General features: G+C 35.2%; 1 protein-coding gene across 2 annotated transcripts in view; it reads right to left on the bottom strand.

Moving 5' to 3' along the window:
• Positions 1-701: 701 nt before the first annotated feature.
• The window catches only part of SESN1 (sestrin 1), a 110742-nt gene continuing 92368 nt past the window's right edge, over positions 702-19075 (bottom strand). For both annotated transcript variants that reach the window (XM_026511667.4, XM_026511668.4), the window contains exons 2-10: positions 15181-15246; positions 14197-14397; positions 13402-13584; positions 11478-11720; positions 7613-7760; positions 6135-6247; positions 3841-4031; positions 2493-2637; positions 702-1874 (exon numbers count right to left, since the gene is read on the bottom strand). In XM_026511667.4, the coding sequence (XP_026367452.1) occupies positions 1788-1874; positions 2493-2637; positions 3841-4031; positions 6135-6247; positions 7613-7760; positions 11478-11720; positions 13402-13584; positions 14197-14397; positions 15181-15246 (1377 nt within the window). In that variant the 3' untranslated portion in view covers positions 702-1787. The remainder of the gene's footprint in view (positions 1875-2492; positions 2638-3840; positions 4032-6134; positions 6248-7612; positions 7761-11477; positions 11721-13401; positions 13585-14196; positions 14398-15180; positions 15247-19075) is intronic.

The raw sequence follows: 19075 nt of genomic DNA, 5'->3' as shown, positions 1-19075 counted from the left end.
CACCAAATTAAAGGACAACATACTGTAGACACTGGAAATCCAAAAATGTGAGATGACCAACTAGTGAATTTCATCAAATTTTGGTTAAGAAAATTTTACAGTAATAGAATAATACCTGTGCCTCCTTTTCTAAAAATTATAGCCAAAATAATTGAACACAACATTTTTTTTTTTAAAGATTTTGAGAGCGTGTGCACATGAGCAGGGAAGAGGAGCAGAGGGAGAGAGACAAGCAGACTCCCTGCCAAGCTGGGAGTCCAATGTGGGGCTTGATCCCAGGACCCCAAGAAAGTCAGATGCTTAACTGACTGAGCCACCCAGGCACCCCCAACAATTCTCATTCTAGCTTACATTCAATATTAACCTGAGTGCACTGTCCTATATGGCAAGGTTCAACAGGTCTACAGATCAATTATTTGGGCCTGAGACAGCCCAGTGTCCTTTGTTTCTATTAATTCTTATTTGAACTCTAAAAAACATCTCAGTCCAAAAGGGACAAGGCATGAGGCCATAAAATAGTCTTAGATAAGATTATGAAGGTGCACTCTTCTTTGTAACCTTTAAAATGGGGGGGGGGACATTAATAGTGTCTCATCTGATTACAGCATTATTTGTGAATCTACTTGGCTAATAAAAGTAAATAGAATGGTAACTGATCGTGAAGTCATGACTTACTTAAGAGCTTGAGACAGCACATAATATTGGAGAAAAAATGATTCTTTATTGAAAAATACCAATAATACTGACAGACTTCAAAAGCAATTCACACTTCCAGAATACAAAGTATACTTACTTAATACATCTTTTCAAATCTTTTTGCATTTCAAAGTTAGCATTTTTGTAAATCAATCAAATTTGATAACCTGACTAAAAATATTTTCCAGCTTTATTATTTAAAGAGCTGCACAATCTTTAAAGTGGGGACCATGAGGCGGGCAGGAGCAGAGGGGCAGAATGCACCTGGGACTGCGCAGCAGTCTATAGCAACACTTCCCACAACTTCAGTGCTGGAAACAAAATACTGCACAAGACAGCTGCCCTCCAGTGTCAGAGAATCTTGGGAAACAGCATATCAAAAGATAGCTAGCTTTTCTTATAATTTATACACTTTCATTTAAGATTGCTTTTTGAAGAAACTCTTTAAGAATGCCATTGTAATTTAACTCATCCAATGAAAGAAATGAACTGTTACCATCAAAATGGCCTTTGCCGAGCTGTAATAATTCTATGCTTTTTTAGATGCAAAAAAATTAACACATATGCAAGTTTAATTCGAAACCACACAAATTAGGTATGTAGGCTCAGATAGTAGCAGTGTTCACTTTTATTACTAATAGCTTAACTGGAACAGCCACTCTATTCATTCCACCAGCAGAAATAATAGCAGCACCAAGATCTAAAATTCTTTATGTATAAAAAGCTTATGTCATTATCCAAGTCCCATTCTTTGCATGCTCCAATTCTTGTTATCTTATTTAACATAAAAGCAACAGGATTTGGAGAGTTACTATTTGCTGTATTAAAACAGTTACACAGCATCTTGTACTGTCGAAAAGCAAAATACTGTGAACGGCAGCCCTTCTTCACAGCTCTACACTTGAAAGCTGCCAAGCATTCACTGCTCGTGCCAGCAGTGGTATTTCCACAGTAACATAGCATAAACTAAAGGAATCATGGCACAATGGATTTCTGAATTCTTTTATCTACCATTGGTCCTGGGGCTTGGTACCATCCCCTTGTAGACTATATCTGCTGATCATTCCATTATCTTTAATGGAGGAAAGGCATCAGGTCATATAGCGGGTAATGGCTCTCAGAGCGTAGAGGAGTTCTGCTTGCATCCTAGCTTCTATAAGAAGCAGATTAACATGAACCTGAATATAAAACACAACATTACGTAAGGCAGGGTTATAAGCATTCCCAATCAGTTTTTCAGTGCATCTAATACACCCCCAAACTAAGTACATTTTCTGTGTGCTACTGAACAACTCAGAAGTCTTGACTCTGCCTCAAAATGAAAGCCATCTAATGTTCTTTCTGGATAGATATTTGGCTTACATTTATATCTGATCACATCTCTTCTTGGAAGTTTGTTACATTTCGGAAAATCTACACATGGCTTTATTAGAATACCAACTTCCCTGCCAAGTCATCATTTAATAACTTAATTTTAAAAAGATGGCTCAAAGACCAAACATTTCTATCTGTAAGCAATTAAAAAAGAGCTCTTGCAAAATGGTCTTCCTTCTCCCAAGCAGTGACAGCCATGCCAGCACTTCTGAAGTGGGGCCAGCCACCTGTCTTCCCTGTCTTTATTCTTTTACTCTAACACTATAATGAGATTCCTTCTAAGGGATACCAGAGACAGACGTGCAGGAATGTTCTTCTCTGGATTGGAAGAGGGGATGGAAAGGATTTGAGGGCCATTAGATTAGGTGCAGGAGAATGAGAATCACTGTTAAGTTAAAGAGCAAACCACAATAGGTACTTACCTTCTCAGAGTGCTTAAACTGCCTCCAGAAGCTATCATACATTCTTTTGGTAACTTTTTCAGGAGTGCAAACAACAGTTTTGATATAAACTTTAAAGCTACGGTCCAATAGCTGGTTAATTTCACCATAGTCATAGTCATCATATCTGTTAAAAGACAAAACAAGAATATTTTCAACATAGTCTGTTTTCTTATGACAGTATGGATAGTAAATTAATAGTAAATAAGTTAGTAGTAAATTCTTCTTCCCTCTCTGTGTGGGCAGCTCTATCCAGAGAAGTTAGGGAGATGAACAGAAAATTTGCCAGTACCCAAGCAACAGTATATATTTATAATCATAAAGAAGCAAACACACTGAGAAACTGCAGAAACAGTTTCAGTATTGCTGAAGTTAAGAATTCCACAAATTAATATTTCTTATTGGTTACTATTGCAATGATATATAGATGGTAATCCACTTATGTAAATGAAAACAATTATAATTATCCCTTTTTTCCTTCATGCTTCCAGGAGTTTCTGGGATCAGATGAGGAAAAAAATGGTGGGGGGTTGGCAGATGATTATTCCAGAGGGAAGGATGATCTACACATGGCCTCAGAGTGTCTACACTTAGGATAGGCTGTTCTGCTTTAAGCTGAGATGATTGTATGCACCAGTGTCTGCTCTGCCCCAGTGGCTGATGGTTTCTAGAACAACCAGGGACTGAAGTCTCTTACTTGTTTGCAGTGGAAAAGGAAAAAGCTCTTGCAAAGCTGGCTCTACTATTCTGGAGGCTGAGTCAATAGTCTGGTCACTGATAAAATGAATAGCAAAAGAAAGCCTGATTTTACAGCTAAAATAATCAGAAAGTCCTTTAGTATGGAGTTTGTGTGTATATGTTAGAAGGTGGTGTGTGTGTGTACACACACACACCAATCATGATTGCGCTTCCTATATAGCATAGTACGGCTGAATACCTAACAGGCAGGACATGAACGTTTTGCATTTTGATGATGTATCACAGGAGTAGGTACTCTTCAGAAGCTAGGAGGGCACGATAAGCGTACTAAATTCCAAGAAGGAGATGATACCAAAGATGTTTGGTGACAAACTTCTCCTCTATGTTCTAGGACCAGCTTGCTTGCTCTCCCCTTCCCTGGAGGCATCTGTCATGTAACTCTTGTCCATGTCCCTAACTCTCTCTCCTGCCTAGCTAGGAGACAGTGGTTCATAAGCAGCACAAAAATAAGCTACTGGGGAAGGGATGGTTTTGAGTATTTGTATATATGCATCTGTGTGCGTGTGTGTTCCAAGCACCTGAATAATTTAGCCCAAAAGAAAATATTTCTTTATAAACATAACAGACTAACCTTATTCCAAACATGCAGTGAATATAGTTCCAAATAGCCCGTCTAAGCATCGAGGTATCAACATCTTTGTGCATTGCCATTGTATTATAAGTAAGATTGTAAGCAATGTGAAATTTTTCATCAATCAACTGTCCCACATCTGGATAAAGGCGATTTACCAAAGAATAACCATGGTCTTCCCAGCAATAGTCCTAAATACAGAAAACAGAACAAATGTGAATAATGTAGCCAAGTATAGTTCTAGGTCTACTGCTCTGTCGTGTGGTGAGATTACTGGAATCCAGTTGGAATCCACTGCCTTTCTAGTGCGTCCTAGCTCCCAGCTTCACTTGCAGTACAATCTGATGTTTTCAATTTCTATACTGCAGTATGCAAAGCTTTTATAACTCAGTGAGTTTAAAAATCAGTGGAATTCTTTCTCTCTTACACATAGGTTGCCTCTGGAAGCTAAAAAGGGGTGGCCTATCTTGGGAGTCCTCTCTCCATTTCCATCACTGCAGCTATTCCAGTGGTCCTCAAATTCTGTAAATTTTTAATTCAAAACAACTACCACTCGTTTCTTTTCCTCCTACCTCCTTTCTCTGAGCACTGTCAACTAAGTTTCTTAGTTGTGCTCCATTAAATCTTCCTGCTTCCTTTCTTTCCACCTCAGGCTATAAGTAAGCCCCTACACTACCATGTTGCTCTCATATTAATTTTCCTGGAACACCTCTTTGAGATGTTATCACTCTGGTCCCAAAACCTACAAACCTGACCAATTTTAAACTAGCTTTCCATTAACCAGAAGTAGGAATCCTTTGCTTGAAGCACTCAGCAGCCCAGCCAATTTCTTTTGATCCCTTCCCTCACTCTCTCAACCTAAGCTCAATTACTGCCTACAGTCTCCTTTGCTTTACAATGCCCATGCTTCTGGACCATTTAAATCTCTAAAATCCTAACTTCCATAAAATTTCCAGTCCACACAATCTTCAATTCTATTATATTTCATGACACAATTACAATACACCAAGTAGAAATACTCTATAACTCTTCCTTGTGCCTAATTTTTGTCCCTGTAAACACCATCTTTATCACTTGAGCAAAGAAATAAAATCTTATAGGTCTCAAGTTTTCATATTTCTGATAAGTTATTAACATTAGCCCCTCACAATAACTGAGGAAGGTGGAGTATCAACTCATCTGAATTAAATATTTACCTCTCTATTTTTACAATAGACTATTTAAAAAATACACTTAGGCTGCAGTATGTTTCTACTAATAAATTGGATTGAAAGCAGCCTTACAAAGCTTAGAGCACAGAATAAATATTTGCTAATTAAATGATAATTCTCAACTTTTACTGTGGAACCAGAGACTATTAGCTACTGTTGCCCCTGAGAAATGTCTGCAAAGCACTTTTAGCATAGTGCCTCCTACCAAGCAAAAACAAAGAAGGAGCCTGGTATCCTAGAGGACAACTAGGTCCCTAAGCTTCCATGCACTCAATATATACACAGTCGTACTGAGGAACTTTTACTGTATACTTCAAAGTTAGTGACTTGGGAACTAAAGAAACTGGGTCTACCAACAATAATTCTACTCCCTACATCACTAATTTTATTCACTCTAAGAGATAAGTGCTAAGTAATTTTAGAATAACATTTACGTGAATCCTCCCAAGGCTTAAATTTAAAGCCCTCAAAAATTCTCATTGCTTCAAATAACATTCAGTACATATTTTAAAGGGAATTAGGATACTGTAATTGTCATGATTTATTTTCTATGCTATCTGTAAGAACTCACCCAAATTAAAAACAAAAACTTAATCTCCCTAAAAAGAATAAAGCACATCTTTCACTTCTGATTTTTTTCATCTTTTTCCCTTCCACCCACATATATATAATACTTGAGTTGCTGGGGACATTTCTCCGGTCACTCAGGCCTGGTGCATGTCAGGGCCTCATTTGAACACTGGGGCTCAATAGGAAAGGGGGAGAAAAACCAGTGCTATACATTACATGCTGCTATTATTCATTGTTGAGCTATATTAGGAACTTGAGTTTTAGCACACTATCTGGGAACCTAACCCACTATTGTAATTTAGTTTTATGGATGAATGTGTTTTGATTTCTGATCAACTGGTTTATGAACTTTAACAATACAATAAATCTATTTAAGGGAACTGCCTGACATAGAAAAGTTATTTCTTTCTGCAACATTTTGTAATTCTCAAATCTAGGGGACTTTTTCTTATTGTAGGTCAGACTGACATATTTCTAACCCATCATGTACATAACAGTAAATCACAATTTTACCTGAACTCGAAATGTTGGAACATGCATCCCGTGTCTAGAGAAATCCTTATAGCCATAACTAGTATCCTCAAAGTGACGAGATACATCTCTTGCTGGTGTGACTTCTTCATCATCTGAAATAATTAAACAAAAAAGCCACTGAAAGCTTTTCAAAAACAAGATGCTAGTTAAAATTCATTTTACCTATAACAAGGAAAATAGGATAACCCTTTCTCAGACAGAGTAATCAACTAAAATAAAGTCTTAAAACCATAAAGAGAAATAGCTTCTATCCAGTAAATGGAATGTAGTAAGATTCTCTGTTATAAAAAATATTCATGGGGTGACTTTTCTATGCTTTGCTCTCCTTCATATACCCTCTGCGTCCCCACTCCCAATTTTAGATTTTGAGCTCTACTTTAAAAGAATGTACACAAAGTTTGAACACGCTTTAGGATAATTTTTATGGTGATAAATCATCTATGCTCTATACTTTAGCACTTGGACTATTTCTGGTTGAATATTAATGTCCTACAATATATAATACGATCTCTCTAACACACCTCGGAGGTCCTAGAAACAATTCTGGAATGATGAATCATTTTTACAATGTTTCCTGAACTGCTCTAAGCCTTTCTGGGATTGTCTAAAGAAAATAGAAACAAAAACTTTTCCTCAAGGAGAAAGAAGATAACATCCAACCTTCATTCATACAAATTTGATTTTTTCTTTGCTATTAGGAAACTTGGTGCTTCTAACACATATACTCTTTATCCCACTCTGTTATCAAAATACATTTTGAGACACTTCAACGTTTTTTCCTTTAAATTGCCTAGTTTAAATATTAAATCCTAAAGCCTGTATATAAAGGCCAAACATAACGGATTCAAGTTTGTTGTTAGTTGTCTAATAAAGAGCTCCTCTGCACAAATCACTGAATTTTATTTTATTTTATTTATTTATTTTTTTAAAAGATTTTATTTATTTATTTGACAGAGATAGAGACAGCCAGCGAGAGAGGGAACACGAGCAGGGGGAGTGGGAGAGGAAGAAACAGGCTCATAGCGGAGGAGCCTGATGTGGGGCTTGATCCCATAACGCAGGGATCACGCCCTGAGCCGAAGGCAGATGCTTAACCGCTGTGCCACCCAGGCGCCCCAAATCACTGAATTTTAAAGCTGAAAAGCAACCTTAGGGCTTTATGAGCTCAATTTCCTAATTTTAAAGAGGAAAAAGACAGCATTCACAAGGCTTATTGGCAGTGATTTTAGTACTAAAACTCAAATGTCCTCTTTTAGTCTAGTGCTATTGATACTATAACTTCCTTTTCTCGGTTGCCTGCTTTATTTATAAGTAGGAATACCTATGCAATAATAGCCTCTCTAAAAGGAAAAACATATTTGGATTGATGTTTTAAAACTTTTATTTAAGTTCTTTAAAGTGGGGCTCTTTTTGGTGAGCAACAGAAATTTTGTTGACTATGTAATGATTGCTTTTACCTGAAGAGAAGACAAACATGCTCTCTCTTTTTTCTATTTCAAAACGTGAAGCCATCTCCTCCTGACTTGCTTCTTCTTCATCGCGACATTCCTGTAACTGCCTCATCTTTTCCATGAGGGCTTCAACCTCAAAGAAGGAATCACTTACCTAAAGAGAAAAAATACAATTAATGTTACATGTGTCAGCAAAAGTATGAAATTTTAAAATTCTCTTAAGATACAAATTCTTGTGAAACAGAATTAACAGAATATAGGAAAAATAGATCTTATGATTTTAAAGTACATGAATGATTAAAAAATGGAATTATTTTGGCCTGTGACATATATAGATATGCAGATTTTAAAATAAAAATTATTTTAAGAACTCATACTTTTACCTTATAAAATTAGTAATAATATCTTACTCTTAATGCCAAGTTTTAAGAATTAAAATTTAAAACTAGTTGACAATATAAACAGAACTGCTCAGTTAAATAAGATACAAAGTATAAGCGGTTTTGGATCACCAATGCACGTTGGGCGTATTGTCAACATGTGTCTATCATCTTCAAATTACAGTAATCAGCTCTAATTTACCAATTAAGAGTGAAAACTGTCCTTACAGGGCTGGAATTCTCCACCTGACCTCTGCAAATGAGTCTGGCAGTTGTCACTTTCTGGGATGACTACAGCAGTAACATCTGTAGTAAGGTCTGACACATGAAGACTGGCCAACTGGGCTTGAACTAGCCTAAAACATATATATATTATATATATTATATATATATATATTATATATATATTATATTATATATATATAATATATATTATATTATATATATAATATATATTATATTATATATATATATTATATATATATTATATATATATATATTATATATATATATAATATATATATATATATTATATATATATACACTCTTGCATCCTTACTATGAAAGTGGGATCAAGTCTGTGGAATTTATCTTAATAAAGAGATAGTAAGGTATCTTCCAATTTCAAATCTCTGTGTTCAAATACAAAGCTTAAGTTTTCCCCATTATAAGTATCTTTTACAAGGAATGTTCTTTCCCCTACTCTTATCCTCTTTTTTTTGGCTTATACTGACTGGTCCTTCAGGTGTCAGCTTACATGCCTTTCCTGTCCTATCCCCCATCCTAAACCTTGCCACCCTATTCTCACACAGCACTCTGCCTTTTCTTCAGAGCACCAAATAACAATTTGTATTGTTACTGCATGATACTGGTTTAATGCCTGCCTCCCTCAGACCAAACCTTCATAAGGGCAGGGGACCTGTCTGTTTAATTTACTAGTATCTAGTCAGAGCCTAGCATAGTACCTGGCACATAGTAGACATGTGTTGCAGAAAGCTTGTCAGGATAATTCTATATTAAGAGACAGTCTGTCCTACTAGCACTTTATATTTTCATATTATTCTAACAGTTACACCAAAATACCCTATAGTAAGCACTTTCTCTCACAATATTGTGTTGGAAAGTGTTTCTATGGTGTATTGAAGATTCTTCTGGTACATACATCTCCTTAATTACTCCAGAGACAGAGTTGGTAGCCAAATAAAAAAGGTCTGAAAAGGATTATGTTGCATAAAAGACTGACCCAAGGTTAAAAACAAAACAAAACAATCAAGGTTTCTGTCAACTCACATTATCTTTCATTATACTATCTACATTGTTTATCTACTTCCTTCTAAAGTAGCCCAAATTTTAAGCATTTTTGGGAAAGACAATTTGATAGATTTACAGTGAAATAAGAGGAAAAGGAAAGTGTATTTCTTTTGCTCCTTGAATAATCTGTTAAAGTTGTTAGTGCAAAAAAAAAAAAGCATTTCATTTTAATATTAAAATGTTAATATCTATGAGGAAATTCTTTTTGGTTTTTTAGCATTTGTATCTGAAGAACTGAGTCAGGTATCTGACACGTACGTGCAGAATAAACTTTATCAGCTCACTGACAAGTGCCATCAGTATGGGGTGTAAACCTTTTAAAATAGCCGGCTCGACACCTGAGAATGAGGACTTTACGAGAGAAATTTAAAATTTCTACTATTTTACTATTATCTCATGTAACAGAGGGATACCTAGAAATAGTCAAGTACTTTTTCTTAGCCTTGTGCTATTTTTTTCTTTTTACCCTTTTCCCCAAAAATTTTATTGGAGGAAAACTACAAAACATTTACAGTACAATGTTTACAGTCACAATTTGTAGTGAACCGATTCCCCAAAATGTAACTCAAGTTGACTTGTTATATTCAAAAACCTACTTCTAAGTAGTCCAGAGTACATACATACACAGTACCAACTGTACCTATGTACAACTAAAGGTACTGCTCATTCATCTGCTGTCCAGGAAAGCATTTCTACATACACACACACACACACAAGTTTTGGAATTTTCTATAATGAAACAAGGCATATTCATGTACTACATACCATTTTAGCATTAAGCGATGGCTTCTTCACTTTTATATATATATATATATATATATATATAAAAGTGGTACATATCTTTCCCTTTTGAGAAGTTAAACCCATCCTACATTCAAATTCTCTCAAGCACTAATAGACAAAATGCTTATTGGTTGAGGAAGATTTAAGGCAAGTTCTGGCCCTTCCAAAGGCGCTGTGAGACACCCCCCACCCCCAACCCTTTATTTTCTTTAGCTTTGTACTAAGTCAAAGGTGGGGAAGGACAACAATCCAACTCCAAGCATCCTAGCAACTGATATATACTCCCCCTTACACCATCTCATAACCCCTCTGTTTTAATAAATAACCAGTGGGTATAGATGGGCCTATAACATTAATCCAGGTAGCTCAACAGAGGGTGAAACTGATGGTCTTGAACCCTGTCAGCAAGGCAGTGATCAACTCTGGGAAAAATATTTCCCTTATGTGCTAATCTCACAATATGTAAATGCTACTTCTTATTTAGGACCTGACAAATGCCAGCTGCATTAAGCCTTTCACTTCTTTATAGACATTTCATTTAAACCTCAACCTTGTGTTTGACCTTTATTTAGACATGAAAGAACAGAGGCTCAGGAAGGTTAGGTAACTTGCCCACAGTCAAATATATACATTAAAGGTAATTCAAATGTTTAAATCTGTTTCAAAGGAATAATATAACCTACAAAATCTATGCAAAGTATTCAGAAGACTGTGATGCTGTTTCTGTGATTTCTCTTTGGAAAAAGAACTAAAGTTTCACTATAGCAAAAGAATGCAAAGGGAATTTTGACTCATCATATTCAGGAAATTAAAACCTGTTTAGAGAAAATTCAATTTGTTTTAATCTGTTTCAAAGGAATAACAAAATTGAGAAAAAATATAAAAGCCAGAGAAGAGAAGGAATAGGAAACATTTCAATAAATTTACATTCACTTTTATATATATTTGTGCCAAGTTAAACATGAAAAAATTTTAAAAGGAGAAATTTCCAGGTAAAGGCTGATTAAGTCTTCTGAAAGATAATTAAGAAACCAGCCTGTTTCTTTTATGCAAAAGGAAGGAAAAGAATGATCAGCATCAGGGAGTCCTGGACCACCAAGTTGCATGGTCTCAGGCTCCCCTTACTGCAGCGCCATCCAATACTAGCTGGCTCTGATGGGGCACATGCTGATGGCTCCTGATCCTGAAATTACTCGAGGGTCTTAAAATTTTATACATCCCTTAGCACTAAACTAGTGCTGGGCATTTAGAGGAACTTGCTGAATGATTAGATAGAGGGGCCTAATATCTCTATGGACTTCACAGGGTGGGTCTTCTAAGAAGTCACATGAAAAAAATAATAAAATAGCAATTACTGCGATTAGTCTTACGATGATCCTGTAACAGATAATACTTACCGAAACATTTCCTGCTGAGTTGACCTGCGTCTCATCTACACTGTGATTGCCATTTGTAATGTCACAGATGCAGTAGTTACTAACCGAAGGAGGTCTGAATGTGTGGCCACCATCACAATGAATTTCTGGACTGATTCCGCAGCCAAATGTGAATGAGGCAAGAGAATGATAGTGTGTGAGGAGAACTACTGCATGTACCAGTTCTGCAAGGGACCAGCTGTGCTCTTCAGCTTTTAAAAGTCCCTTAAGAAAAAAAAATGAGAACATATTTATATACTGGGTTATGGTGTTGGTAAAAGTGAATAGTTCATCTTTATTTAAAACAGGATTAGTCACTATATAAAACCTAGAGTAAAATTAAAATTTGAGACATGTAGAACCCAGAACTTGCTAAAATAATTTTTTACGGATTATGTATTTACAAATAAAGCTCAATATAACCTGATAATGACACTTCCATTATTTTGATTTTCTGAAATCCTGATTTAAAAATGTAATAGGGCAGCTGCTTTTAAGTAAAATGCATCCTATTTCAGATGCTGGATTATAAATGCATTAACTGTTGTTAGTTCAAAGTCTCAATCCAAATGTATTTCAAGTGAAAGCTACTATGTAAAATATGTCTGTGTTTTTCTCTATTATCAAGCTTTCTCAAGGAATTTTAAAGACAGTAGTTTGAACAACTTGACTCTGAATATTCCTAAATCAAACTATATTTATTTAAAAAATTATGCTCAAGGTAAAGTCTACGATTTTTCAGTCTTACAAATCTGTATCCCTTCTGCTTCATAACTGTTTTATAATCTTTTGTAATTTTGCATTACCAGACAATACAATAGACACTACATTAATCATATTCAAATCTTAAATCTTAATAAGATGCTTCAATTATGTAATAATATCTAAATGTTCTATGAAATAGAAAGATAAGCCCAAAAATATGCTGTATTTTTAAGAATTTCTACTGCATGGTAGTTACGTTTAGAGAATGTCAATCTACCTTTATTCTACTACTAAACAGAACCAGAAGGAACGAGTTTAAATGCCATTTGAAAAAGATACACAAGATGCTACTTCACACCTATCAGAATGGCTAAAATCCAAAACACTGATACATCAAGTGCTGGTAAGGATATAAGAAATGCTCACCCACTGCTGGTGGGAATGCAAACTGGTACAGCCACCTCAGAAGACTGTTTCACAGTTTCTTACAAAGCTAAACATAGGTTTACCATGCAATCCAACAATCACATTCCTAGTTATTTATCCAAGTTGAAAACTTTTGTCAAACAAAAAAAAACCTGTATGTGAATATTTATAGCAGCTTTATTCATAATTGCTCAAAACTATAAGTAACCAAGATGGCTTACAAACAAACTGTGGTACCTCCATACATTGTATTATTCAGTAATAAAGAAATGAACCATCAAGCCCAGAAAATGCATGGAGGAATCTTAAATGCATACTGGTAAGTAAAAGAAGCTAATCTGAAAAGGCTATATACTGTATGATTCCAACCATGTAACATTCTGGAAAAGGCAAAACTATAGACAGTAAAACAAACAGTAGTTGCTGGGGCTCAGGGGGAAGGAGAGAGAGATGAGTAAGTGAAACACAGAGGGGTGTAATGGTGGATAGATGACATGCATTTGTCAAAACCTATAGAACTGTACAACACAAAGAGTGGACCCTAATGTTAACTACAGACTTTAGTAAATACTAATATATCAATATTGATTCTTTAATTACAGCAAATATACCATACTAATGCTAGATGTTAATAGGAAAGACGGGGGGGGGGGACTGAAGGCAGCAGAATATGGGAACTCTGTACTTTCTGTGCCATTTTTCTGTAAAACTGCTCTAAAAAAATATTTTTAAAAAATACTCTAAGTAACACCCTAGATACCTTACTTCTACTTACCTCAATATGTTCTTTGGTAATAAGCCAAGGTCTATGGGCTAACACTTTGTTAAGTTCTCCTAAATTTTGTAGTTTTTGAGGAGCATTCTCTAAACCATTAAGCCACTTGGGGTCCCCACCAACATGAAGGAAATCATTTACATGGAGGTTCACCAAGTAGGAACACTGATGTCTTGCTGCAGCCTTAAGAGAAAACAAAAAGATCAATCTAACTATAAATATTAAAATCTTCCTTTATGATGTGTAAAACAGCAAGTTTTTGATTAGTATGTTTGCAAATTTTCCATAAACTATAGAAATGCAGTTTCATATAAACATTAAAAAAAATCACATATACCATAGAAAGCACCTCAGAAATATCCCAAGAACAAACAAAATATCTGATAAAAGTATCTGAGCCTTAGAAATTGTATTTATATAACAACTTTCAGATCCTCAGATTAACAAACTTCATTTAAGGTGCCAACCATAAAATAATGGAGTATAATTTACAAATTGAACAAGAGTAGCACCACTTATGTCAATGTGAACTATTTTTAATAGTGGAACAGATCTTGTGTTCTTCTTTATTCTCATTTAATGGAAAATGGTTCTCAAGAGTATATAAATACATATTTTTTTACTGTTACACTTGAGAGTATACTTATTTAGAAAGAGGAAAACCACATACTACCTAACAGGAATCCAATAAGAAGTCAGAATATAAGTTTTTATCCCTGTGTTTAAAGCATTAATCATCTCTTAAAAAGATTAATAAAGGAGACAGAAAGAATTTTTCACTTAATGTTTACAAACCATTATTCCAATGTAGTGCCGATAATGTAGGGGTAATGGCCCATCCATTTGCAGTAGATAGTGTTGAGTTTTTAGGAAACTTTCTAGATATTGTGGGTGAAAAACCATCACTAATGTAATGTTATCCAAACGACCCAAAGCAGCAAAAGAATCTGCAAATAAAGTATGCATCTGTGCGTCTTCACTCCCCACTTGGAGAATCTGTATGAAAGAGAGGAAAACCATGGTTACATAAATTGTAAATTAGTGTTAGAATGTAGCAGATACCTATTTTCTTTAAGTATCATCTAGAAGCAGGTTAAATTTGACTTGAGAGGGATGTTGTAACTCTGAAAATTTAACTCAACTGGTAGCAGCATAGAAGAATAAACAGTCACATATTGTGGAGAAGGAGATAAACGACAAAGGTGGAGCACTGAAGGCCGTCTAGATAGGCGGCTTGCAGACCTGGCCAGGATCCAGGCAAAGCAGCAGATTTAGATGATCAAATCTGCAGAGCTTGCAAACAGACACTAAAGCCTTTCCCCTTTCCTTATAACGCCTAGTCTCGCTCATTTAAGGAGAACCAAAGGTAATATCAAACAATCTTTGAAAACAAAGCACAACAGCTTTTACATATTTAGAATTAAAGATCCAGTCTTGCATTGATACCAGTCTGTGGAGATGGTCAAGACTAACTCAGCTTATGGGCATACACCTACACATCGAAATATAAGGAGTTGGAGCATCACTGGTCAAAAACAAGTCTCACCTTTCCTTGATTAAATATGGGTGTTAGAAAAGCATCATGAAATACTAGAAATCAACATGACTGTAACAGCTTTCTAATCCCACAGAGTCACTGCCAAAGCATGATGATTAACTGTGATCAACTCTGCGTAAAACATGTTGTTGTCCAACAGTTGTTCAGATGCCAAGATGTGGGTCATGAAAGCTTTTCCTTAAAAGCATACGGTTCACTATGTACTTTCACAAACAACGTACCTCCTTTTCTGGGATGAATCTGCTTGGTCCATGTCCTAGTGGTCGAGGAATTCTAATTCCAAGTTCCTAGAAAAGAAAATTACACCATCTTAGGCCTCCAGCAGTAAACAACATGAACTGAGGCTACAGGAATGGGAGAGAAAAACAACCAGTGGAACAGAGACAGGCTTGTTTTGGTGGTTTGTTTTCATTGCCATATATACATACCAACTCCTCTGTTTGCATCGCATAACTGACAAGAGCTTATAATATGACTAACTAAAAACAATAAAACCTGCTTCACTAAAACCAGAGTTTTGCATGAAGTATTTGGCAGAAAGTCTAGAACAGAAAGTTCAGCACACAGCAACCAACCCTGTGGATTGTCAGTGATACAAAATAAGACCAATGTGTTTGTACATCCAAAACTCAACCAACCAAAACATCAATCCCTGTGTATCTTGTCAGGAAATGAAAAAGCCCTAACTTCTACCTGGATGTCTTAAACTAAAAAGAGTGTAATTATTATTACATCTATAATAACACTTCACAATAAGAAATACTATGAAAAATAGAAAGTAGTTACTTAAATCCACAAAAGAGAAAGTACTGCAGGGCATATTTTCTCTGTGGCAGAGTAAAACAATCTTAGAGAAACTAATTTTGTGAGTTTGCTTTAAATTTTTTACATACTATAATGTTATCAACTTTCTTATAATTTGGAGAAGCTCAACTAATTAAGAAATAAAGGTTTTCGGCCCTTTGACATAGTGAATCTAAAATCCTGTACTTAGAATCTATTAGAATCCTATATTTTATGTGACAGTATAGTGTGGCTAACAAAAACTGTTAAAAGCATTATGGGTTCATCTTTTCCCCCAATACAGAGTGCTACAGAAATAAAATAAGTTTTTTTTTTGGGGGGGGGGGCTCATGTCTTATCAATCTGATTTCGGAAAAAAACCAAAAAAAATTTCTAGAGTTTACACATCTAAATATTAACCCTTGCTTATATAATTACATACAAATATTATTTCTACACTCTACTGCTTCCAAAAGTCCTTCAGGATGTTCCTTTCAAAGAAAAAAACAGGGGGGTTAGCAAACAGAGATGAGTATGTGGCAGCAATTCAAAAAATCTGGTCCAAGTGGATGAAAACCTTTTGAGCAGAATGGATTTTTAAAAATTAAGCATGCAGGACAAAACTGAAGAAAATCTTTATTGGGAGAACTTAAGACTCGGATTCAAAGTAGGCTATACTTGCCAACTAAATCTATGAAATATAATTCAAATAGCCATGTACTGGAAGCCAGTGATGTCTTACTCTGGTTATTCCACACTTAGACTGAACATAACAATGTTCTCACTCTACCCTTCATTAGCGGAGGCACTCAATTCACTGGTCTGGCCATGTGCATGTCTTGATTTTAATAGCGTATAAAAAATGCAAGAAAAAACCCCACATTCCTGCTATTCAATACATCATCTTGGCACAAATGCAGCCATTTATATAAAACAATGACTCTGTTAGCCTTTCTAATGCTGAATTTCTGATCCAATTACATAGATTTCCAGCAAAATATATTGGGCAAAACATTAAAGTTAAAATCAGTATTTATTCCTTCTCATTTCTTCACTATCTTATTTAAATAAAATGCATTTTAGGAAAACACCCATTTCAAGGGGTTATTATTCATTTTATACCTAAGAGACACTACTATTCTTGAGGCTTTAGTATATAAAAAGGTAACATTTCAAAAGGAGGAGAAATAGATTATTCAACAAATAATCTTGATACAACTAGATAGCCACTCAGAAAAAAGTGAAGTTGGAACCATAAATCATACTTGACTCCACAATAAATCAGAGGTAAGTGTAAAAACAAAAACAAGAAAACATTAGGGCTAGAAGAAAACACTCATGGAATGAGTGTTTAGGCCTAAGAATGCCATAAAACCCAGACATTATAAAATGAAGACTGATGACATAAAAAACTTTCACATGGGAAAAATAAACATATAAAAAGTCAAAAGCAAACAGAAAACTGCAAAATATATTTGCAACTCCTATATCAAAAGGGCTAAATTTCTCGAATACATGAAGATTTCCACAAATCAGAAAGAAAACCCCCAACAACCTGATAGAAAAATGAACAAAGGACATGGACGGTTCAAAGAAAAGGAAATACAAATGGCTGAAAAATGATCAACCTCACAATAAAACTTCAAGTTAACTACACTGAGATACTCTTTTTCACAAGATTGCTTAAGATAAAAAGTTTAATATCAGGCTGTGCTGAAGAGGAGGTGGAGAAATAGTCATTTATTACTTACACATTTCTGATGGGAGTGTTCTGAAGTGTGAGGAAATAAGATCAAGAAATATATAAGAAGTATAAACTACTACAACCTATAGAGGGCAATTTGTAATAATGAAATTAGAAAGTCAGAAATCCTTTGAGTAAACAATTTCATCTTAAATGTTAACCGGTACTCACAGAAATGTCATATGTAAAAAGACAATCACTGCAACGTTGTTTCTAATAATACAAGACATAAAACAACCTAAGTGCTCAACAGTACTGTTTTAATGTAGTATGACCATAGACTAGGATAGCATGTAGTCCTTACAAAGAATGAAGCAATTCTACATGAGTTAGCTTTGAAAGATCTCCAAGATATATATCACACTATACATATAGTGTGTATGTGTGGGGGGAACAAAGTGCATAATACGTATGTATTATGTTACTATCTATAAGGAGAGGGGAAAAATCAGCAATTCCATTTCTAGGACTTTATTTTACAACTACGGCAACATGTGGGTGGCATACACATATTTTTAATAACAAGACTGATAGTACATGGGCCTCGAAACAAAGAGGTTCAATTATATTATTTGGTTTTGTTTCTATACCAAAAATATACTGAACTATCATAAAAGAATACCTTTAGAATTCCAAGAAACTGGCTATCAATGTTTCAGAAATGGAGTGTTTTCCTGTAGTTATGGCAAGGATCTTTCCCAGTGGTCCTATGTAATTCTCAAGTCTGTGAAAGTCCACCCCTACAGCCAAATTTAGTGGTGATGTTGGTATCACTGTCTTCCTATTCCTTGCCCTCAATGGGCAAAACCTTCCTTCCTGGTTCCTTTAGAAATTTATTATTTTAGAATGAAAAGCTATGTGTTTCAAAGCAGGATGTTAGTTAAAAGCAGACATTCTTGAGAATGACAGACCCATTATGCTAATAACTTCTTAGTGCTAAGGTCACATTCACTCTTTGATGAGGAACAGTCTGGCAAGAAAGCTGGAGACAAAGTAGAAAAACTGAAGAAAGGAATGGGAAAAGTCTCTGATATTTGAGATTTCAATTTCGTATTTTACTTAAGGATAGTTTCAGGTAAAATAGAATTTTACCCAGCTCACACTCAGACTACCTGGATCAATCTCCTACCAGGCTGAAGAGGCTGTGAGAGGTTTGTGCCAATCCCTAAAAGCAGAAAGGGAACCGGAAGGAAGGAAAAGGAGAGCAAGTGAAAGAAAAGACTGGGGGGAGGGGAGAAGGGAGTCACCCATATACTTAAAAAAATCAAGTCTTTCCCAAAAAGAGGTGATCAGGACTGATAAAATGGGAATGAGTGGTGTTCTAGACTCACATCAATTTATTCTCCTATGTTTAAAAGGCTAGACTCAAAAAGTTGTCCCCTGTTTTTCTTTCTTAATCGACTAGGTACATGAGAGGGATACAAGAATATGACACAATGAACTCTAAGACTCCATTCCAACTTATCCTAGTCCAGATTTAGGCAGGAAGGAGATCATTTTACAAATGATTTATATTTTTATGTATATCGAATTATATATAATATTTATATAACAATTATAAATACAAAATAATTACATATAATGTTTTA

This window comes from Ursus arctos, unplaced genomic scaffold (genome assembly GCF_023065955.2).
Source record: "Ursus arctos isolate Adak ecotype North America unplaced genomic scaffold, UrsArc2.0 scaffold_13, whole genome shotgun sequence".
Lineage (NCBI taxonomy): Eukaryota > Metazoa > Chordata > Mammalia > Carnivora > Ursidae > Ursus > Ursus arctos.
The sequence above is the reverse complement of the archived record's forward strand: the minus strand, read 5'-3'. Positions and strand labels throughout refer to the sequence as shown.